Source organism: Eschrichtius robustus, chromosome 16 (assembly GCF_028021215.1).
Source record: "Eschrichtius robustus isolate mEscRob2 chromosome 16, mEscRob2.pri, whole genome shotgun sequence".
In the NCBI taxonomy this organism is placed as follows: Eukaryota; Metazoa; Chordata; class Mammalia; order Artiodactyla; family Eschrichtiidae; genus Eschrichtius; species Eschrichtius robustus.
The window spans coordinates 49,970,065-49,993,984 of NC_090839.1; the positions used below are offsets into that span (position 1 = coordinate 49,970,065).

Consider the following 23,920-nt stretch of genomic DNA (forward strand, 5'->3'; position numbering starts at 1 on the left):
AAATGACCAGGAGTACTAATTACAAGTCTGTATATCCATAGGATACTTCATTCTGTCCAAAGAAGCTGTTTATATAAGCTATAGATTGATCAGTATATCTAAATTTAAAAGTTTTAGCTAAGTGTAGATAATAATTGATATTATCCTACCATTAAGTTTGTAGTTAGTTAGAAAACATACTTGGCTTACTAAAGATCAAAACCTTCACCAAAATGTGTTCATCTTTTATGCACGTGATACTTTGGGGTTTTTTTGGACTAAGGTTTACAAAATGATATAAAAGGATCTGTGAAGTTGACTGAAAATGACCATTTAAAAAAAATAGTCCCTGAGAAAAAGTCACTATTCAATAAATTCAAAGTCCAGAGTTTTAGGATTGAGTTATGCATTTAAGCAAGTGGCCAGATACTAAATGGATATGCTGTAGAAGTCAGTTTACTTCCATGATATATTTTGAACACCTTGTAAAAGATGGTACAGCAAATAAAACATGAACAGGTCTCATTGGTTTGAATTTTCCCTGCTTATATTCGTTGGTGCGATGTCAAAGTTATTTTTTACTGGCCTGCAAACGGATTTTCAAGACTTTCTTTGTTGTTACAGGGAGAAAAGGTTATCAGGGATTATAAATATTCAAAATTATGACATTTGCAACATCTATACTGCCTGCAAATGATATTTATTAACGTGCTCTAATGTATAAACAGCTTTGTAATTTGACCTATTGAGTTACTGTGTCCTGCTCTCAGCTGGGTTTCTGGTACTCAAAGGGGCAATCCTACTCCTAGGATCCCAGGCCCAAGACACTCAGGGTCTCATTAGAGAGATGCAGAGGGGTGCCTCTTCATCCTGCCTTGTGGATTTCTCCGTTGCCAGCTGGCTTGATGTTAACTTTCGTCAGTAGAGGCTTAATGCTGGGAGGGACACGGCAGGAGAATGGTCTTGACTCCTCATCCTGTTTCTGCTGTGCTTCCCTCTCCCTGTGCTCTGACGGTGCTCAGCTAACCTGCAGGACACCTGGTTGTGCTGAACCCCGGTGAACTGCATGGCATCTCATGAACAGCTTCTCAGTGGGCTCCACGGATACCCAGCCAGCTTCCAGAAAGTCTCTCAGGCATCCCAGGGGGCAGTTTCCCAGCACATTTCATCAGCAGCCTGCACGTGGCTTCCCAGCATGTCCTGCCAGCTCCCCAGGGGGAGAGTCCTCATGAGTTTCACAGGATCCCGCCTGCTCTGGGGCCAGCTCTGGTCTGTGTGTGTCACCCCAGTGAATTCTCTGCCATCCAGTGGGTGACAGCCACACCCAGTTCAGTAAGTGCCTCTTCCAGATTCGATCCTCTTCAGGTCCTCTGCCTCAGCCGGAGCAGCAGTGGCTCTCCCCATCCTGGGTAGTCCTGTATCCTTTAGAGTTCACTTTACCCGCTAGTAGTTAGTCCTCTGTTATTAGTTAATAGCTATTTATATTAAACTTTCCCTGTTTAAATTACCCTGAGGTTTCTGTCTCCTGACTGGACTTTGACTGATACAGAGTTGGTACCAGGAGCGGCCCCAGGAACTAGACCTGCAAAGAAGGGGTTTGGGAAGTGGTTTGGTCCTTCCCTTTGCTCGGGAGCAGTGCTGAGCTCCTTGCCCATGGGAAACAGGATGCTAGTAATTCATAGGATGAAGTGGCATCACAATAAATCAAGCTATCACATGGGTCTGGTACTGAGGAAGCATCACCTAAAGCAAGCCTCTTGGGTGGCCAGGTGGCCGCTGCACTTGACGGTTGTGGCAGCAATGATGATACCAGGGCTGTGGTGTGGACAGTTCTCCTGAGCACCTGGGAGCATCACAGAAGCCGACAAGCTCAGGACCTTTCACTCATAATCCAAGAACCAGAGTGCTCCCATGGCAGCCCCAAAAGAACCTATTTCTTGTAGCTCCAGGGATTTGCTACTGAAAGCAAACACAAACTTTAGTTGAATATGTTGGTGAGTTACAGCATAAGCTGAATTCACTTTATCACCACATTTCTTTTGTGAAAGTTCGGGTTTGTATTGGGACAGAACAGGATCCTGAAACTGGGAATGGAGATGTTGGCTTGGACCCAGATGAAACGCACATTCTTGATTCCCTAAATTACTCTGCCAGTGGATGAGCTGGCCCACCTGTCTGAGGATGCTAGCCTTCCTTTCCTTGAGAGCTCTGTGATAACCTCGCCTGGGGCAGTGGCCTTGAAGGGGGATGTGTATTCTCATCAAGACTCACCGTAGCCATCCTGTAGCATGACTACGGTCCAATCCCAGCTGCTCTAGAGGGACAGGTGTACTCTGTGATCCAGGACAAAAAGCTTACACATGAAAAGAAGAGCACAATCTTGCTAACGTATATTGGCAGAATCTTGGGGGACAAGTCTGGGAGTGGATTTTAAATGAGGGCAGAATATAACACTAAGTTGGGCCTAATTCACTGATATGCATGCCTCTTTTATAGATACTGGATTGATTTAATATGTTAGCTAATGAAGCTGGCGGTGGCTCCAGCTGCTTTTTGGGTTGGCTGACTAAAACTTGGACTCAGTAGTAGCCTATGGTTAGTGAGACTCGATGCTAGGTCTTTCCTGATATCATGTTGGAGTAGGTTTGTCAGGTGTCTCCTGTGTGCCCCCAACTCTCACCTGCGTTTCACAAGAAGGCCCAGAAGACACGTCCTTCACTAAGGCATAGAGTGAGGAGTACATATTAGTGAAAGGAGCGCCTGCATCCTTGAAAAGTTCCATGGCTGCTTTCCTTGGAGGCCAGACATGATCATGGGGCGATGCCACTCTTGAGATGGGCTCCCTGATTTCAGGGAGCTAACGGGATCCCAGAGGTCAAGTGGCAGCACTTAACTGCCAAAGACCAGGTGGGCACATCTACTGTAAAAGGCTGCAGCAACATATCAGTAATCAGAATCTGATCGTGGTCTTCCTAAGAATGAAACAGATGGGCAGCCTACTAGTGTCTTGCTTGATTTATGTAATAGAAAAAAAAAAAAAAATCACATGTTTTGTAGCCAAATACGTGACTTGAGCCACCACAGTGGACCATCCAAAGGTGTCACCCAGTTTTAAGACTTAAGTCGATTTGCAAACCCACAGCTCCCTCACTGAAGGGCGGCTGGGTGTCCTTGAGGATGGACCCTGCATCATTGCAAGTACATGTCATAAGTCCTTGAAGCCTCCTCCAGAGGGACCTGTGCCTTGAGGAAAAGGAAACGCCTAAACCTTTGGGGGATTACTAGATACTAGCTCTGGGTTGATGCTGATTCTTAGAGTTCCAAAATGCCACTGTGGTCCACCAGTAAAAGTTGGGGCTTAGAGTCGTCAGGTGATAGATGGAGCCTTATCTTAAGGCTGACTCATAGTTTTCGCTCCATGTATTCTGGGGACTTGTTGTTATGTTCATGTACACGTATAATTGCTGTGTCTTCCTGATTTATTGACCCTTTCATCATCACAAAATGTCTCTCTTTGTCTCTAGGATTATTTCTTGTTTTTAAAGTCCTTTCTTCCTGATATTTATGCAGTCACTCTAGCTCTCTTACCCTTACTATTTCCATTATATACCTTTCTCTATACTTGTATTTTCAACCTATTTGTATCTTTGAATCTAGAACATGTCTCTAGTCAGGCATGCCTCTCGTTTTTTAATCCCATCTGACAGTCTCTGCCTTTTGAACGTGGTGTTATTGTCTATTCACATTTAATGTCTTTAATGATATGGTTGGATTTACATATGCTGTTTTGCTGTTTGTTTTCTATTTGTCTCACGTCTTTTTTGTTCCTCTGTTCCTCCTTTGCTTCCTTTGTGTTAAATAAATAACTTTTAGTATGCCATTTTCATTCCTATGTTTCCTTTTTTTTTTTTTTTTTTTTTACTATTTTAAAAAGTTCTTCTCTTTTTTAAAGTTATTTTCTAAGAGAACACTCGGGATTACAACATACCCCTTAATTTCTCACAGTCTATTTCAGAATAATTTAACTGAAATCCAGTAATACACAGAAGCTTTGCTCCAATATATCTTCTTTTCCTCCCCTCAGAGACAATTTCTATTGACTGTTTCCCCTGAGTACTGGTCACACTTCCTTGTTTTTTGCACATCTCACAATTCTTTCTTGAATTTTGGACATTTTAGATAGTATAATAAGTCTGGATTCTGACTTTTTCTCCTTGTGTTGTTGTTTTGGTTTTTTTGTTTGTTTACTTGGATTAACTCTTTCAGGCCTGTCTTCCCTGCAGTTTTCAGCCACTACTATCAGGTTTTTCCCCTTGTTTTATTTTTTTTTTTATTTTTTTTTTTTTTTAATTTTAATTTATTTATTTATTTTTGGTTGTGTTGGGTCTTCATTTCTGTGCGAGGGCTTTCTCTAGTTGCGGCAAGCGGGGGCCAGTCTTCATCGCGGTGCGCGGGCCTCTCACTATCACGGCCTCTCTTGTTGCGGAGCACAGGCTCCAGACGCGCAGGCTCAGTAATTGTGGCTCACGGGCCCAGTTGCTCCGCGGCATGTGGGATCTTCCCAGACCAGGGCTCGAACCCGTATCCCCTGCATTGGCAGGCAGATTCTCAACCACTGCGCCACCAGGGAAGCCCCCCTTGTTTTATTTTTAAGCCTGGGATCAGCCCTGGGTGTGCATAGCTTAGAGTTCAACTGAAGGTTGGCCAGAAGTTGTGCTCAAACACCTTGGTCCTCCAGGGCTTCCAGTCTCTGCTGAGGGATCTGTTGTGGGCTGGGCGGAACATTCAAACTTCAGGCTGTTTTCAGGTCTGCCCCAGCTCTTACTTTATGCTGAGCTCCCTTGTACCTTCATGTGCAGCCAAGGATGTGTGGGTGGCTTGGACCCTCTTAGGTCTAACGTTGCACATGCGAACATCCTCCAGTCAACTGAGGGTGTGGGAGGAGTTTATCAAGCCCCCTAGAGATGACCTACCTTCTGGAACTCCCCGTCAAGTCCCTGGCTAGTTGCTGGTTCATCAGTTGCCCCAAACAGGACCGTGAGCTCAGGCTAGTGGATCCACTGTCCTCGCTGTTTGCTTGCCACTGAGATCATCACCTTAACCGCGCTCCAAATCACACGAGCCCTGCCCGTCAGCAGCCGCAAAGCTGCTGCTTTTCACAGCCCTCCCTGCTCTGTGGAGCTTCCACGCTGACGGAGCTGGAGGAGGATGGGGACAGCCCAAGCAAGACCCAACAGACGTGCGGTGTCCTTGCCCGAAGTTCACTACTTTTCAGTTTGTTGTCTGTCTTTGGTTGACTTTCAGAATTTTTTAAGTTTTACCCACCTTTATAATTGCTTTTTGGAGAGAAGATGTGTCGATTTCCTCACTCCATCATGCTGTAAGCTATTTTTTCTTTTCTTTACACCTCTCTTTTCTACAATAAACATGTTTTTACTTTAATAGGAAAGAAATAAGAATAAAAGTGGTAATTATTTAAAAGAAATTTTTACAAAAGCAAATTAAACCTTACATTTTAAGATCTACTTATACCTTGAGTTTTTGCCAACCTGACCTCTTTCTTTGTGCAGATGGGCTTATGTGCAGAATGTGAAAACCTGGTGCCCATGAACACGCCCATCTGTGTGGTCTGTGAGGCTCCTCTCGCTCCACAGCTGCAGCCACAGGCCAACCCCCGCTTGAAGGTAATGAAATGTGGATCTGTAAAAGTGTGAATAAAACACCTAGAAATTAATGTTCGAACCATTAAACATCTTTCTTCAGCTGATGGAATTGGCTAACAATTGATAAGCTAATACCTGTGAACAAAATCCACTCTCACTTTTGGAAAGGCATCTGCCCAAGAGTTTAACTTGCCAGTAGGATCTAAATATCAAGAGATACACAGAAATGTGTTCCCTGAACATGGATTTGGAGGACAAATTGCACTGCAGCTAACACAGACCGTTGTTTACTTCATGTATTTAAACTCGAACATTGTAATTAATATTGACTCCTCATCTTGTCCTTAAAGTCACTTCATGTTTTCGTTTGCTTTGTTTGATTATCGGTCTCTATTACGTAAAAAAGAAGGATTACAGCTAGTCACATGGATGAAAAAGTTAAGTATCATCATGAACATTAAAAAAATCTTGTTAGACAAATGACGTCATGCCATGAAAATTTTTTTGGTAGAATTATTGAACATACAGCTGTATCTTTTCTCCATTTTTCAATTTATGGTCCCATTCACCTCCTTTTTACTTGACCTCAAGTAAAGGTCACTAGAGGATGAAATAGACTTAATAAAGATAACTTTGGGGATTAAAAAAGCAAGAATTTTTATCAGTAAGGGAAGTGCGTGGACTTAACGTACAATTAGAACTGTAACACTCCGAAAATGACCTTGTGGAGTCTATGTGGGCAAAGTTTATGAGAGAAAAGGTAAGTCCACTTTTTCTTGCATGTCCCAGCTCCCCTTCACTGTGAAAAAAATGTTCAAAAGTATCCCAGGCTAAGTAAACCTTCAGAAGTGAGATTTTGAAGAACTGGCTGGGCCAAAGTCAGGTAGATGAAAATTTACTAATCTTTTTGTCTGATGACTATTTTCAATCTTGAGAAACTTTAGAAGTCACTGCAGGAAGCCACCATGCAGCCCTGGAGGCCTGTCTCCAAACTTCTTATACATGAGAATGAGACAACAGCTTCTCTCTTGTTTAAGTCACCATGATTTTGGCTGTTCTGTCAATCACAGCAGCACCTGTTCTCACTAATATTTACATTATCCGGGATATTTGAAGATAATATCATTTCCAACCCTTTGAACCATTCAAAACAGGAGGAATAGGGGTAAGTGTTGGCTGAGAGCCAAGTTCAGTATATATCATGCCACCTTCAGCATTTGAAACCCAGAGTTCTTCCCATGTTGTGGAAAGACAGGGGGTACAAAGGTATAAGTAAGTCCTCTGTTGATGATAAACGTAGGACTTCTATAGTGATTAGGAGCGTCAAATCCAGGAGTGACCCCCTTTTTTTTTTTTTACCTTCTCTCTTTTTTTTTTAACATCTCTATTGGGGTATAATTGCTTTACAATATTGGGTTAGTTTCTGCTGTATAACAAAGTGAATCAACTATATGCATACATATATCCCCATATCCCCTCCCTCTTGCATCTCCCTCCCACCCTCCCTCCCTATCCCATCCCTCAAGGTGGTCACAAAGCACCGAACTGATCTCCCTGTGCTGTGCAGCTGCTTCCCACTAGCTATCTATTTTACATTTGGTAGTGTATATATGTCAGTGCTACTCTCTCACTTCGTCCCAGCTTACCCTTCCCCCTCTCCATGTCCTCAAGTCCATTCTCTACGTCTGCGTCTTTATTCCTGAGAGTGACCCCTTTTTAAAGTACAGTTTTGATGAGAGAGAGACAATCACTTGAAACTGATTTCTACTCTATCAATGGGCCACAGGCAGAACATATACCTTATAATGAGGAAATCAACTGATAATTCAAAGATGAAATTTAGAAAATCAAGCCTATTTGACTTCTGATGTTGAGTTTTCAAAGGGAATCATGAAATTACTGAGTACCCAAGCTTCATATTAGCTAAAAATGCCTCAGATAGGCACAGCTTCAATAAAGGGCTCTCTGAAACATTAACTTTCTCAAGATCTTAGGAAATAATGATTTAGGGTACATTTATCATTATCTCCAGAAGTGAGAATCTCATGACCATTTCTGTTGGCACGGTGTTTTTTTCCCTGGTGTTTTGTCTGTTTTAACATTGGACTCATACGATTTACTATTGTTTTTAATAAAGACATGACTTCAACAGCTGTACGTCTTATACTATTAGTTATACTGCTTTAGTTGTGCTGCTTTTACCAAAGCATTTGGGTCACTCTTGGCACTCCATCCTCTTCTTTTTTTTGTACTTTACCACGTACACAATACATTCTGCACCCTAAGAATTTACTGGAATAAGTCTGAGCTCCCAGCAGTGCCAGGTGGCACAGGCAATGGTGTGAGCCTGAGAAGCAGTCGCTGGACACCTGCTCTAGGGTCACTGAACAGGGACGATTAGGGGAAGGAGCCTGAGGAAGGAGCGAGGTCCCCAGGCAGCTGGCATCCCTCACCCAGGCGCAGCCATAAACCTTCCTTCAGGTTCACCCAGTTTCTCTGGGTTCCACCTTGCCCCTCCCATGCCAGCCCTCAGGTACTGAGGAGCTTTTTCAAAGGCACCTTTTGATGTGGCTTCACCAGCTGCTGCTTCCCGGACCACCCTCTAGGGCTCTGCTCACTGCATTCCCCGGGCTGTGACCCCTGCACCCACTGCCCCAGTGATCTGGGCCCCCGCTTGCCGTGGTGGCAGGGGGCACAGAGGAGGATTCGTCAGCTCTTGTCGGGGGCCAGGGCCAGGGATAGCTTTGAAGAAGGGGTGTCATCTGAACAGAAGTTGTAGGAGGCACAGGCATTTGCCATATGGAGGGTTAAAAGCAAGGACGGCTTTTAATCAGACTTGATTTTTAGAGAGACCTTTGTCACCGTAACATCTGATCTGGTGGGAAATGCCTGATTTTTACGACAGGACATCCAGTATTGCTGCTACACACAGAAGGACCCTGGTTGGAAATCTTCATCCCAGTGGCTTTCCCAGATGTTACAAGGGCGACAGATTTTTAGATCACATTCTCACCCAGAGAGCCTCCTCTAAGGTCAGTGGGAACACCTGTGTAAGCTGCTCACGGAAGCCAGCGTGCCTTCCCTCCCCAAAGCGCCAGCAAGGCCAGTTGATGCCTCCCTCCCATTTCTAGGTTGGTCTCCATCTCACTCCACAAAGTGCACAAAGCACCATCGGGCCTCTTCCTGCTGTGATGCAGACAGACCCACCTGCTGTGGCAGGCTTCTCTCGTGTTGATGTAAAGCCCTTGTCAACGCTGAGGAATTTTGCTGCATCAGATACTTTTTTCTACTGCCAGGATTAGAAGATATAGTAGCAGGAGTTTCTTCTTTTATCCTCTGGCCTGTATTTCAGAATAGGAGAGGATTTTATGTTTTTTGAAATTTTCTAATTTTCAGTAACACGTGAAATAGTCCAAAGATACACAATGAAGTGTGTAATTTCCCCACCCCACCTCTATTTCTTTTTTTTTCTTTTTTTTTTTTTTTAAATTTATTTATTTTATTTATTTTTGTTTTTGGCTGCGTTGGGTCTTTGCTGCTGTGTATGGACTTTCTCTAGTTGTGGCGTGCAGGGGCTACTCTTTGTTGCGGTGCGCGGGCTTCTCATTGCGGTGGCTTCTCTTGTTGTGGAGCACGGGCTCTAGGCTCATGGGCTTCAGTAGTTGTGGCGCACGGGCTTAGTTGCTCCGTGGCATGTGGGATCTTCCTGGACCAGGGATTGAACCCGTGTCCCCTGCATTGGCAGGCGGATTCTTAACCACTGTGCCACCAGGGAAGCCCCCCACCTCTATTTCTATCCCCTGAAATAACCAATGACAGCAGCTTAGTGAGTGTCCTTCTATGTATTTTTCTAGATGCACAGAAACATATTTATGTATATTCACACATTTAAATTTGGTTTTGTTTGTTTGCCTCTTCCTGCCTCCCTCTCTCCCTTTTCTTTCTTTTTATTTTTAAACAAATTTATTTATTTATTTATTTATTTATGGCTGTGTTGGGTCTTCATTGCTGCCCACGGGCTTTCTCTAGTTGCGGAGAGTGGGGGCTACTCTTCGTTGCAGTGCGCGGGCTTCCACTGTGGTGGCTTCTCCCTGTTGCAGAGCACAGGCTCTAGGCACACGGGCTTCAGTAGTTGTGGCTCGCGGGCTCTAGAGTGCAGGCTCAGTAGTTGTGGCTCACAGGCTTAGTTGCTCCAAGGCATGTGGGATCTTCCCAGACCAGGGCTCGAACTTGTGTCCCCTGCATTGGCAGGTGGATTCTTAACCACTGCGCCACCAGGGAAGTCCCTCTTTCGTTCTTTCTTTCTTTCTCTCTTTTACAAAAAACAAAGGCATCCCTTTGGCCATTTTCTACAGTTGAAAACTAATGTCAGCATCTCCCCTTTCACCAGAACACATGAACTCTTTTAGAAAGAGACCTTCAGCTTCCTTCTGGCTCTAACTAGCAACACATGTTTTACCTCCGGGACTCCCCTTGTGTCTGGGGTTCCTGGAATCTGTGAGGCTTAGGGCTGGGATCCTCGTGAAGTCATTACTCTGAAAGAGATCTGGTGACTCACACAGCAAGGGCACAGGTACCTCCTATGAGACCCAGCCCCTCGCCCCATGATTCAGGGCTAATGCCAGTGTAACCACAGCTCTGTGTCAAGTTGACCTTGGCATCTTACAAAATCCGCTTTGAGATTAAGTTTGCCACTACCTACTGGTTTGTGTCAATTAAAGCTTATCATTTGGGAGATTAGAAAATTGTTCTCATCTTCCAGCTGCTTTGTAAGGAAAAGTTTTACCTCAGTGACTAAGCCAGGTCCCCGAAATTGCTTGGAACCGTTCAACTGGTCATTGTGTTGCCAATGCTGTGGGTGTGGCAGCAAATGAGGGTATTGGCTTTTTATAAAGTGCTTGTTGTAAATGTTTAGGATCCTCATTAAGGCTGTCTGGTGGTGGCCTGAGTCCCACATCGTCCCTACGGACATACATGAATCTGTGATGTAGTGATTGTGATACAAGGTTTTTATCTGTGGGTCATGGTCACTGCTCTTCAAGAAGTGAGCCACGTGGTGTCAAAAAGCCACCCCAGAAACCATGAGGAAAGCCTGTCGACCAAGAAGGCTCTGCTTACTGGACCTAATACAGTGAGATAAACCACCACTTTGACCATCTTAGCAGCATCTCAGAGGAGAGAAGATGGGGAAGGGTATTTATAGGGTTTCAGTACTGCGGTTGGGCGATTTTAAAGAGAATTTGACAGGAATGCAGCCTAAGGTAAACTGTGAGCTTTGGGAGATGAGGATGTGCCAGTGTAGGTTCATTGGTTGTGACAAATGCACCATCTGGTGCGGGATGTTCATAGTGGGGGGTTGTGTGTGTGGACAGGGGTGTATATGGGAACTCCCTGTAATGTCTGCTCAGTTTTGACGTGGACCTTAAACTGCTCTAAAAAACAAAGATTATTAAATTCAAAAAAAATTTTTTTGAATTTTACTTTATTTTTTTATACAGCAGGTTCTTATTAGTTATCTATTTTATACATGTTAATGTATATATGTCAATCCCAATCTCCCAATTCATCACACCACCACCACCACCCCCGCTGCTTTCCCCCCTTGGTGTCCATACATTTGTTCTCTATGTCTGTATCTCTATTTCTGCCCTGCAAACCGGTTCATCTGTACCAATTTTCTGGGTTCCACATATATGCATTAATATACGATACTTGTTTTTTTCTTTCTGACTTACTTCACTCTGTTTAAAGAGAGTTTTGCAAGGCAGTATTGGGACTGGGCAGAGTTAGTTTGGATTGGGCAGAGTTATGTCATGCTAGTTGTTTTTTCTTTTAATAAATTTATTCATTTTAGGTTGCATCGGGTCTTTGTTGCTATGTGCAGACTTTCTCTAGTTGCGGTGAGCAGGGGCTACACTTTGTTGCGGTGCACGGGCTTCTCACTGTGGTGGCTTCTCTTGTTGTGGAGCACGGGCTCTAGGCATGCGGGCTCAGTAGTTGTGGCGCACGGGCTCAGTAGTTGTGGCTCGCGGGCTCTAGAGCGCAGGCTCAGTAGTTGTGGCGCACGGGCTTAGTTGCTCCGCGGCATGTGGGATCTTCCCCGACCAGGGCTCGGGCCCGTGTCCCCTGCATTGGCAGGCGGATTCTTAACCACTGAGCCACCAAGGAAGCCCCTATCATGCTAGTTTTCATTATTTATTTATTTATTTATTTATTTTCATAAAAATTTCATCTTTAAGGTGGTGATGTTTTGATATACATATACAGAGTGAAATGATTATTTCAGTCAAGCTAATTAACATATCCATCTTTGTATACTGGAAATTTGCTAAGAGAGTAGATTCCAGGTGCTTTCACCACACACACACACACACACACACACACACACACACACATACACACACACACACGTACACAAATGGCAGCTATGGAGGACATACTAGTTTTATTTATTTTTTTATTTTTTAAAAGTTTACCCATTTATTTATTTATTTATTTATTTATTTATTTATTTATTTATTTATTGGGTTGCACCAGATCTTAGTTGCAGCACGTGGGCTCCTTGGTTGTGGCGAAGTCTTAGTTGCAGCATGCATGTGGGATCTAGTTCCCTGACCAGGGATCGAACCTGGGCCTCCTGCATTGGGTGTGTGGAGTCTTATCTTCTGAGCCACCAGGGAAGTCCCAGGACATACTAGTTTTAGATTGTGGGCCCTGCAAATTGAGGGCCGTTGGACTTAATAAGTAAGCAGTTTTACTTAGTTTATAGTTTTCTCTTTCTAGAATATTTCCTGCACCAAACAGATGGATTATTTTCGTTTGATCTCACTGTATTTTAACTGAGGGACAGGAAATTTGTTTCACTTCTCAGTGGATTCTACCAGATCAGGAAGATCACTGCCTTAAATCTCACAGAAAAGCTCTGATGATTGCAGATTACGCTTTGGGGACCTTAAGCAACTGGGAAGAAAGCTGGAACCAGGGGGTGTCAGGACCCACGGAGAGCAAGTCTATGGTTCTCTGCCATTTTGAGGAGCAGTGAGTCGGCCTCTGCCCTTGAGGCGTTCTCTGGGCTGGGAACTGTGGTTTCCCGAGCTGGCTCTGGTTCCTAGGAAGACCTTGGGGTCTTTTACGTAAGTGGGACTTGAGAAAGACTTGGAAAGGACAGGGGGATTCTGCAGAATAGTCCAGTGACTAAACAGATGTTAGTTGCCAACCTCCCATGGCCGAACTCTGGCTAGGCTGTGTTAACCATCTTTTCTTTTTCTCTTGTTGTTTTCTGTATTGCAACTTATCCCCAGATTCCTGACTCAGAAGGTTTGAACTTATGACCCATTTTCTAAGACGGTCTTTTTACTTTTCCATTTCTAAGTGAGAAACTACAGAGCAAATCTAATTCACATTTAATATAAAGCCCCGTGGGGTAGACCCCAGGCCAAGAACTAGGTTACTTGTAAACATATACTCTTTTGCTGGTCTTGGGCCTTCCTGTTTATTGTTGAAGCCAGGAGATGGAGCCTACCAAGTAACACAGTTTCCACAATGAAAAAAATAATAACTCAGAAGCAGTGCAACATAGTCAATTTGCCTTCCTAAGGCCAGATGAATACTCTTTTTCAGTTTTTTCATTTTGGGGTTTGTTTCTTTCAAAACTATGTTCATTTGTCTGACACTATTTATGTTGTAATAATTCCTAAATCCTAAATCCAATTTCAGGGTCTGGGTGTTAGTGTAGGGTCTCTAGCTGGCTGATCGGCTGGAAAGACTGCTTAGTGATTTCCTTGCACAGCTGTTTGCTCGGAGGAACACCTATTTCTTTCTTTCTTTTTTTTTGAACAGTACTTTGATTTATTGGACTTGAAGAATTTACATACTAAATACTGAATAAGAGAAAGAAAGAAAAAGCATGATTAAATAAATATGAAACTTCTCAATTCTGGCTTTCATGGCTTTCAGAGTATCATGCCTTGAAATAAAACCTTAAACTTGAATCAACCTACAGATGCCACTTCAAATCAGCATAGCTACATATGGTTTCCCTTTTTGCATGGTGTGTGTGTGTGTGTGTGTGTGTGTGTGTGTGTGTGTGTGTGTGTGTATTCAAACTTGTGTTCCATGTAAGTTATTTTGAAAGATAAGTTTTAGATCGTGAAATCATCAGAATATCGACTGCTAATCATCATGGTGGTAGATAAAGTACCTCTTATATTATTACACCTTATTAACACCCTTTTGTCCTAGTATGCTATACTATGCAGATGAATTGGCAGGAAAAATGAATACATTTATCTGTGAAGAAATTAGAGAGCCTCCATGGAAACACATATTTCTCATTCTCTGTTTTCAAGGAGAAAGTGATCTGCCGCACCTGCGGCACAGGGAACCCTGCTCACCTGAGATACTGTGTCACCTGTGAGGGTCCCCTGCCTTCGTCACAAGAGGTAGGTTGACTGCATGTGCCACTCCTGTATTTTAATGGCTGATAAATGTTCAGTGTTAGTGATAAGAAATATAGTCTGCAGAGGGGAGAGGAAGTTTGTCGGGGAGGAGAGGGGAGAGACCAAAATAAGCTGCTCATGGTAAAGTGAAAGCAACATTTCTATGTTCACCAGTACAAAACTGTTTTCAAAGTCTTCAGGGTGATTCAATCAAGTCAGCAATTCCTTACAATTTCATTTAGTGTGACTGCATTGGAAGGCTGGCGGCAGCCAGTGGGGTAGGGGCCGTTCACATTTCACTCACAGGCAGGCACGTCTGTGTGGACTGTGCCTGCTGTGTTTTTTGTTTTTGTTTTGCTTTTTTTTTAAGAAAAAATTTAAGCTGTATTTTGGTAAAACATTTCAGATTCCCTCAGATCACAGCATATCAATAAGCAAACTGTACACATACTGATTTTATACTACATGTCAAGTCCCAAATCCCGGATCCTACGAAAGCAAGTTGCAAAGTACAAGTGCTGGTAACAACTATAGGTAGTATGTTAAACAAAACTAAGTGAGTTTTCAGCACTTAAGTGAAATGAGGCTTTAATCAAAAAGAGACTCAATTCCACAGTGTGCCTGCTGTGTTTTGAAATTGAGAGCATGGTGGGCACCCATCGTTGGGTTTCCTGCCAGCCTAACTTGAGTGTTTAAAATGAAGGAATTTAAATACAGTGAATAGGTTCCGTGTAGCTGATCTGTTTTATGTTTATGAAATGTTCTGATGAAGTTTAAAATTACTTCCTGGGGGCTCTTGCCCTGGCCTAACAATCCCATGAAGAAGTCGGCATTTACTAGCCAATTTAGAAGAAAAATACTTGCTTCCTTGGGGCCGTTGTATAATATTTCTCTCTGTTTGGGGGGCTTGTTCTCATCTCGGAGCAATTACTTGGGAAGCTGGACGAGCATGTGATGATCAGTGTAGTCAGCACGTTAGTATCAGCAGGCAGGGGGTTGCGATCCCGGGGCCGCCAACACAAAGTACCGCAAACCGAGTGGCTGGAAACAGCAGAATTTCATCGTCTCACAGTTTTGGGCACCTGAAGTCCAGAATCAAGGTGCTGCCAGAGCCCTGTCGTCCATGACGCTCTAGGGAAGGAACTCTCTCCAGCTCCCTGTGGAGTGCATCACCCCAGTCACGTGGCCGCCTTCTCCTTGTATGACTTCACACCCTCTTCCCTCTGGGTGTGTGTCTCTCTGTCTCCCTTTTTTATAAGGACACCAGTCATACTGGATTAGGGCCCCCCCTAATGACCTCATTTTATAATAACTTGATTACCTCTGTAAAGACCCTATTTCCAAATAATGTCACATTTTTTTAAGAAAAAATTTAACCACAGGTGCTGGGGTTAGGACTCCTCTTTGGAGGAGACACAATTTACCTTTAAAAAAATCTTTGTTTTTCATATACTTGTAACTTCTTTTCTCTGCTTTTTATTTAAATTTTTCTTTTTAATTGTTGATTTACAACAATTCACCCCTTAACAGGTAGGTTGGCCAAGATATCTTTTTTTTTTTTTTTTTTATTGGCCACACCGTGTGGCTTGTGGGATCTTAGTTCCCCGACCAGGGATGGGACCCATGCACCCCTGCTGTGGAAGCGCAGAGTCTTAACCACTAGATGGCCAGGGAATTCCCCAAGGTATCTGTTAATGCTGTGTCTAATTACTGACAGTCCAAGACTACCTGATCTGAAGGAACTCTTTTTGTTCCAAGTTTTATAGAGGTATTGTTTATAAGCAAGAAAACTCACCTATTTTAATTTTACAGGTTAATGACTGTTGGTAGTTATATACAGTCATTTAAACCACCACCGCCGTAAAGATACAGAACAGTCCTGTTACCGTAAAAAGTTTCCTCATGTTCCTTGGCAGCTGAGCCCCTCCCATAATCACCAGCCCCAGAAAGTACTCATCCCTTTGGACACTGTGGCATTGCCTTTTAAGGAAGTATGTAGCTCTTGTGTGTGTGTGTTTGATTTCCTTCACTTACCGTAATGTTTCGAGGCTCATTCATGTTGTATGTATTAATTTAAAAAAATTTTTGATCATTGAGTACTATTCCACCGTATGGATATGATATGACAAATTCATCCATTCATCAGTTAACAGGGACTTGGGTTGTTTCCAGTTTCAGGCTATTGTGAATAATGCTGCTGTGAACATTCCACGTGCAAGTTTGTGTGTGGACGTAGTTTTCATTTCTCTTGGGTAAATACACAGGACTGGGATTGCTGGTTCCATCTAAGTTCCTCTTTAATTTTATAAGATGTTGCCGTACTTTTTTCCCAAAGTGTCTATACTGTTTTACATTCCTACCAGTGAGATATGGAGGTTCCAGTTTCTCTGCATTGTCACCAACACTTGGTATTATCAGGCATTTTTTCATGACATCCCCTCTGCACCATTTTAATGTCTGTAGGATCTGTAGTGCGACTGCCTCTTTCGTTCCAGATGTTTGTAATTTGTGTTCTCAGTTTCCTCTCTCTCTCTCATCCTCTCTCCCGCCTTTTCTCTCTTTTTCTCAGTCTCTCTCTCCAGCTAGAGACTTATAATTTTTTTAAAATTAATTAATTAATTTATTTTTGGCTGTGTTGGGTCTTTGTTGCGTGTGGGCCTTCTCTAGTTGCGGCGAGGGGGGCTACTCTTCATTGCGGTGCGTGGGCTTCTCGTTGTGGTGGCTTCTCTTGTTGTGGAGCACGGGCTCTAGGTGCACAGGCTTCAGTAGTTGTGGCACATGGGCTCAGTAGTTGTGGCTCACGAGCTCTAGAGCACAGGCTCAGTAGTTGTGGCGCATGGGCTTAGTTGCTCCTTGGCATGTGGGATCTTCCCAGACCAGGGCTCGAACCCGTGTCCCCGGCACTGGCAGGTGGATTCTTAACCACTGCACCACCAGGGAAGTCCTGTAGAGACTTAAAACTTTTATTGATCTTTTCAGAGAACTAGCTTCTGGTTCATTGATTTTCTCCATTTTTTTTGGTTTCATTTTTTGGAATTTTGCTCTTTATTGTTTCCTTTCTTCTCTTTGTTTTAGATTTTATTTAATATTCTTTTTCTGATTTCTTAAGGTGAGAATTCAAATCTTTGATTTAAAGTTTTTCTTCTTTTTAAAAAGAGACTACAAATTTATCTCTAAGAACTTCTTCAGCAATATTCCACAAATTTATGTAAGTTGTATTTTTATTATAATTCAGTTTAGTTTTATTAAAATTTTATTAAAGTATATTTTCTAACATCCCTTGTGATTTCTCCTTTGACCTATGATTTATTTATAGGTTGGTTCTTTAATTTCCAAATATATGGGGTTTCCCTTATCTTATTGTTACTTATTTATAATTTTATTCCATTATAGTCAGAGAACATACCCTGTATGATTTGAGTTATTTTCAGTCAATGAAAATTGTTTTATGGCCCAGTATATAGTCTAACCTGGAAAACATACCAGCTGCACTAAAAAGTGTGTTCTGTCGTTGTGGGTATTCTATAAATATCAATGAAGTCAAAGTGTAATGTTGCACAGATCTTATATGTCTTTGCTGATCATATTCTAATTGTTCTGATAAATGCTGAGAAAGGGGTATTAAAACCTCCAACAATGATTCTGGAATTGTTTACTTGTGTCTTTAATTCTGTCACTATTTGCATCATGTATTTTGTTAAGCACATAAACATTTTCTATTGTTACGTCTTCCTGGTGAATCTAACCTTTATTATTATGAAATTTCCCTCTTTATCTCTTATAATACATTTTTCCCCCTAAACTTGTTTCATCCTATATTGATACAGAACCACTCCAGCCTTCTTTTTTGTTGTTTACATGGAATATTTTTATCTATGTATTTACTTTCAGCCTATATAGTTGGACTTTGTCTGTGGCTTCCATATAGTTGTTTTTCCTTTTTATTTTTTAAATTTTTAAATTTTGTTTTTTTTTTTTGGTTTTTCCTTTTTTAAAAAAAATCCATTGTGATAATTTCTGCCTTTTAAGTGGAATGTTTTATCCATCAAAGGTTAACATAATTATTGATATGTTTGGTTTTTGATCTACCATTTTATTATTGATTATTGATTTTTAGTTTTCCCATCTGTTTTGTTTCCTTTGTTCCTACTTTCTTGCCTTTTGGGGGTTTTTGAATACTTTTTGGAATAATATTTTAATATTCTTGTTGGCTTTTTAGCTGTATTTCTTGGCATTATTTTTTAGTAGTTGCCCTAGTGATTAAAATATACATTTTTAACTTTTTAGTCTAAGTATTTATTATTGTACCACATCAGGTTAAATACAGAAGTCTTGCAACTCTATAGGTTCATATCCTTTCCCCCATCCTTTATGTTACAGTTATACATTTTACACCTTTATATATCATAAACCCTTCAAGAATGTTGTGGTTTATGTTTTAAACAACTGTATGGCTTATAAAGAAATTAAGAGAAAAAAGAATATATATATATATATATATGTATACATATACACACACACACACATATACGTATGAATGTATATATGTATAACTGAATCACTGTGCATTTCAATGAAAGGTCTGAAGGCTTTGTATTTAGAAACCCAGATTAGCAAGTTTTGTATCAAAACCCTGCTTTAATAGCAGGATAAATTTAAGTCTGAAGGAAAAGTTTCCAAAGGGTTTCTCCTTTGATTTTATCCCAAAGAGTCTTCCTTTAATTGCACATAAATGGGGCGAGGATAAGTATATACAAAAGGGGTCTTCTTTCTCGGAATCTGTGGATGTTGGGAGCTGGTGTAGCCTCTTTCTGGATAGATGTCTGTCTTAGGACAACAGAACAGTCCCTGAAGTAAAACAGGATACACTGGGCGCATAGTTTTCTTTGAGGAAAAATTATCCTTAATAAACACTTTCTATAACGTGTGCACACATTCCGTGATCAGTGGAGTCAGTTATTCATTGATCGATTGATTCATTCAGTAACTACTTGAATGGCGCCCAGGTGCCAGTGTCCCAGGTCCTGTGCTTGTGGGGAGAAGTGTGAAATGAGAGTCCTTTCCCTTCAGGAAATCAGGTCTAGTGGGAAGGAAGCTGACACAGGGAGCCTGACCCTGTGCTGAGCCCTCCTGCGGACTGCGCTGCGCCTAACCAGGTGAGATCCCGCCGCAGGAGCGCCCCCGCGAGGAGCCACTGTGTTGAAGGGGGGCTGCATGGAGTCGTGGATGAAAGCCAGGCTATGGCGTAGAGTCGGCTGGCCTGGCTTCAGATCTCGGGGCTCAGCCCCTCGGTGCCTCGCTTTCCCTCATCTGTAAACAGAGCCGACCAGGGCGCCCGCTTGCCAGCTCCGCCGTGGGGTTTAGCAGCGGGAGCAAAGATTCTAGTTCAGGTCCGCCTGCCGGAGTCTCAGAAAGTCTCACGAGACAATCCCAACTCCCTCCCCCAAAGAAAATAATACTTCTTCTCCTGTGTCAGGAGTGGCAAGTAAGTTGACGTTTCCAGATGGAAACCAGAGTCCGAAGGAGAGAGGGTGAGCCTCAGCCGTGACCCCTCAGGCCGCCCCCTCTCCTCGGGCTTTTTCTCAAGTAACATCCTCACAGCGAGGGCGGTGGGCACGCTGCCTTTGGCGTGCCAGGTAACGGGGGCTTCAGGATATGTGAGGTACCAGTTTCATCGACTTTGCGTGAAGGAGCGCATGCTCTTTGTTCTAATTCATTCACTGGTGAAGCTCATCATAGTTTTACTCTTTGGGGCAGAAGTACCGTATTTCCAGGGTTTGCACTGGTTTGGGGCTTCCTTCTCTTCTGGATTGGGAGGGGGATTGGAGTACTGACCCGCCTGTACGGCCCTGTGTCCACCCGTCCACGTGCGAGCAGGGGAAGCTTGCTTCTGAGTTTGATAGGGAGCCTCCATGGGGGTTTTAACACAGCTTCTCTGTGCCTCAGGGCCGCCCCAGAGCCAGGCTCCTCCCTTCCACAGCCTTGCTGAAATCGCTTCTTGGGATTTGGGTCCTAGTACCAATTCGCTAAGAATCTGCAGACAGAGATCATTAGTTCTCTCACATCGAGAGGGTCTCTCATTGCTGTTTTCATCTGCATTTTTTGAGGTTAAACCTTTTCACTCATCTATTGACTCCTGGTGTTTTCTTCTTTTATGAGTTGTCTGCTTTCCTTTTTAACGAAACGCTCAAAATTATTTATGGGTGTAAGGGTCACATGTAAATAATGCAAGAGGTTTCGTGTGAAGGGTTAGTCTCCCTTCCCGTCCTAATCCCACGGCTCCTACCCCCAGAGGTAATCACTGTTACCCACTTTCTGAGGTCTTCTTTCAGCCATTCGATGCCTTAATAAGTAACTGGTAGTTTAATACGAACACAGACCCGGTTCTTTGCTCCTAGCCGTGTATCTCGTTAGTAGCCTCCTCATTTTTTCTGCTGTCTGTATGTCCCGTGGTGCGTTTAGACCATCCCCTGGCGCTGGACGTTTAGGGCTGTTTCCAGTTACTTCCCATAAAACCACAATCCTGCAGGGAATGGTCTTGAATATACTTATTTGTGAATTTGTCCATCTGTAGGATAAATTCTAGAAGGTAGAATTACAGGGTCAGAGGGTATGGGCCTGTGTTCTTTGGATGGCTGCAGATTGTACAGTATGGGCGTAATTTGTATGGGAAAACTGTGTCTCTGATATTCGTGAAAATATAAAAGTATTTTCTATCCTCTAGCCTGGCGTTGCAACTTGCTACTCCGTTTGTTATAAATGTGGAGCCAGCAATCACCCATCTGCACGATTCTGTGGCTCCTGTGGTATTTATGTGAAGTCCTTGGCAAGACCTAGTGTGGAGAACAGCTTGGCTCCAGCTGCTGGAGAACCTGGCCCTTTTGCTGAGGTGAGGCCTCCATGGTACTAAGAACTGGACCCAGGAAGGGGTTGTGACTCTGAATTTGTGTTCTCGACCCTGTGGGCCAACCCAGGGGAAGAGAGCCGAAACACTGAGACCTTTCTCATGGACTTTCAACTGGGTGTGTAAATAACTTCAACCACATTATGTTTTAAACACTCGAGTGATTTCTTCAGAATTCAAAGATGTAAATATGCATTTATCTGTAGTAAATCAAGGTCTAACTGCGTGTGCAAGGTAATAGATGTAATGTCATTAGGGAGCTTTAAAATACATGGGATAGAATGTACTCTCGTCTCGTGAATTTCTTATGTAGCACGCCAAGAACTTTCCCCCTGCTCTTTTATATTTTAGAAAACTTATATTGGGTTCGTAAAATTGCTTTCGCCACTTATAACAACTGGGCATATTTGAGGAAAATCTCACAAGGTTATTTTCAGAAGGACTTAGTCTGTAACCAGCTTTGTGTTAGACTTTTATGAATTTGTCTAAGCTACAGAAAGACTTTTCGGGTTTCTTCTCTCCTTTAGATTCTTCAAATCTCTTCATTAGAAGAATTTGAAGATTGATGATTGTTAGAGAGAATGCACGTGCACTCAGCAACTTTGCATTCATTTTTAGGGAGTTCATGGTTTCTTAACCCAAATGAAAACACTTACAGATCGCGGGACTGCCAATAACCGAGGTGGCACCTTTGTGCAAATGAGACATGGTGTTTTTTTTCTCAAGACAATTGACTGCCATCTGTTGGAAATTGCTTGTAATTTACTAATTTTGTTAGACATTTTCTTTTACCATAAAAATTGTCCTAATAAATATGCAAACATACAATGTCCACTATGTGAATATTACCCCTTTAGATGCAATGCTTTCGTGCAGTGTGCAAAGTACACATCCTTACATGGTGGTCCTCTCAGGTCCCCAGGCCCAGATGCAGGAGAGTGTCTCAGAGAAGATGTTGGTGCCCAGTAGTTGAGTGTGGATGGGTAGTAAAGTCCATGCTCCTCTGGATTGTAGAGCTGAGAGGATAGATTTCCAGACCTCAGGCGGCAGGCCAGGGAGCATCAGTTGATTTGCCGAATTTGAGACAGTCAGTGGACAAGGGGCGGGGCTGGCTTCAGGGCTCAGGCTGGGAGTTGCTGGGAAAAACAAGCAAAGAAGGTGAGGCAAGGCCTGAAAACCCCTTTTAGTTCAAAGTACAGTGTTTTGGAGATACTTTTACTCCTGATTAGAATTGTTTTCTGTGATAAAATGGAGAATTAATTAATTTACGTTATAGTTTTTGGTTTTTTGTTGTTGTTGTTGTTGTTGTTGTTTTTTATGTTTTCTGCCTTGCTCATACAGCCTCGATCTGCCTGGCAGCCCCTAAGTGCTCCTTTGCCCAAGCCTGATGCTGGGCCTAAGAAGGATGTGGGCACACAGACCACTGGCCTGTTCTACCCATCTGGGACCCTCCTGGCAAAAAAAGAACTGGAAATGGCTTCTCAGAAGCAGAGGCAGGAGAAAATGAGTGACCATAAACCTCTCCTCACAGCCGTCAGCCCAGGGAGAGGTGAGACACCCTCTCCTCTCAGAAGGGAACCCACTCTTTCCCTGAAAGAAAATTCCGTTTTTTATCTTCCTTTCGATTCATTTTTATGTACAAGAAGTGCCTTTATTTTTCTTTTTTCAAGTAATTTTGCTTTGTGTGAATAATAGCACTTCCTTAAACTTTTAGCATGTTTTGACTCTCAGCCCCGTTGTCGTGTTGGTAAATGAAGTCGCACATAAGAACGTGTACGACTAACACAGAAATGTGCTTAGTCTGCGTCGTTACTGCTGGCTGCCATAGTCTCTTTTTCTATTGTGGCAAAATTCACATGACATAAAATTCACCATCTTAACCATTTTAAAGGGTACAATTCAGTGGCATTTAGTACATGAGCAGTACAACCATCACCACTGCATTTCTAGAACCTTTTCATCCTCCCAGAAGTAAACCCTGTACATCCCCCTCCCAAGGGTGTAACTATCACTCATCTACTTTCTGTCTTTACGGATTTGCTTATTCTGGACATATAAGTGGAAGCATATAATATGGTCTTCTGTGACCGGCTTCTTTCACTTAGTATGATGTTTTCAAGTTTTGTCCATGTAACGTGTTTTCAGTACCTCATTCTTTTTTTTTTTTTTTTTGTTAATAGCTCAGTGATATTCTACTGTGTGGATATATGACATTTGTTTGTATGTTCATCAGTAACAGACATCTGAGTTGTGTCCAGCTGTGTGTGTGTGTGTGTGTGTGTGTGTGTGTGTGAACAGGTTCGACTGTTAAGAATAATGGTGCTCTGAACATTCACGTAAGACATTTTTCTGTGGCATATGTTTTCACTTCTCTTGGGTATGTACATAGGAGTGCAATTGCTGGGTCAGATGGTAACATGTTTAACTTCCTGAGGAACGTCTGGACTGTTTTCCAACATGGCTGCGCTGTTTTACATCCTGACTGGCAGTGTATGAGGGTATCGATGTTTCCACATCTTTATCAGCACTTGTTATTATCTGACGTTTTCATTACAAGCGTCCTAGTGGGTGTGGAGCAGTGTCTCCTTATGGTTTTGATCAGCGTTTCCCTGATGACTAATGATGCTGAGCCTCATTTCATCTGAGTTACCTGATTTATTAGCATCCAGTTGTCCACAGTGTCCCTTTACAATCCTGTTTATTTCAGTAAGTTTGGCGGTAATGTCCCCTATTTAATTTCTGACTCTAGCAATTTGAGTCACTTCTCTTTTTCTTGGTGAGTCTAGATAAAGATTTGCCGATTTTGCTGATCTCTTCCCAAGAACCAGCTTTGGGTTTTGTTGACTTTTCTTGTATTGCTTTTCTGTTCTGTCTTTTGTTAATTTCCACTCTAATCTTCATTATTTCCTTATCTCTTCTTGCTTTAGGCGGAGTTT

At 42.6% G+C, this 23,920-nt stretch overlaps 1 protein-coding gene across 4 annotated transcripts in view; it reads left to right on the top strand.

Annotated features, from left to right (window-relative positions):
• The window catches only part of DZANK1 (double zinc ribbon and ankyrin repeat domains 1), a 68,386-nt gene that overhangs the window by 22,306 nt on the left and 22,160 nt on the right, over positions 1–23,920 (top strand). For all 4 annotated transcript variants that reach the window (XM_068524103.1, XM_068524106.1, XM_068524104.1 and 1 more), the window contains 4 exons: positions 5,550–5,663; positions 13,991–14,083; positions 20,805–20,969; positions 22,326–22,533. In XM_068524103.1, coding sequence (XP_068380204.1) covers positions 5,550–5,663; positions 13,991–14,083; positions 20,805–20,969; positions 22,326–22,533 — 580 coding nt within the window. The remainder of the gene's footprint in view (positions 1–5,549; positions 5,664–13,990; positions 14,084–20,804; positions 20,970–22,325; positions 22,534–23,920) is intronic.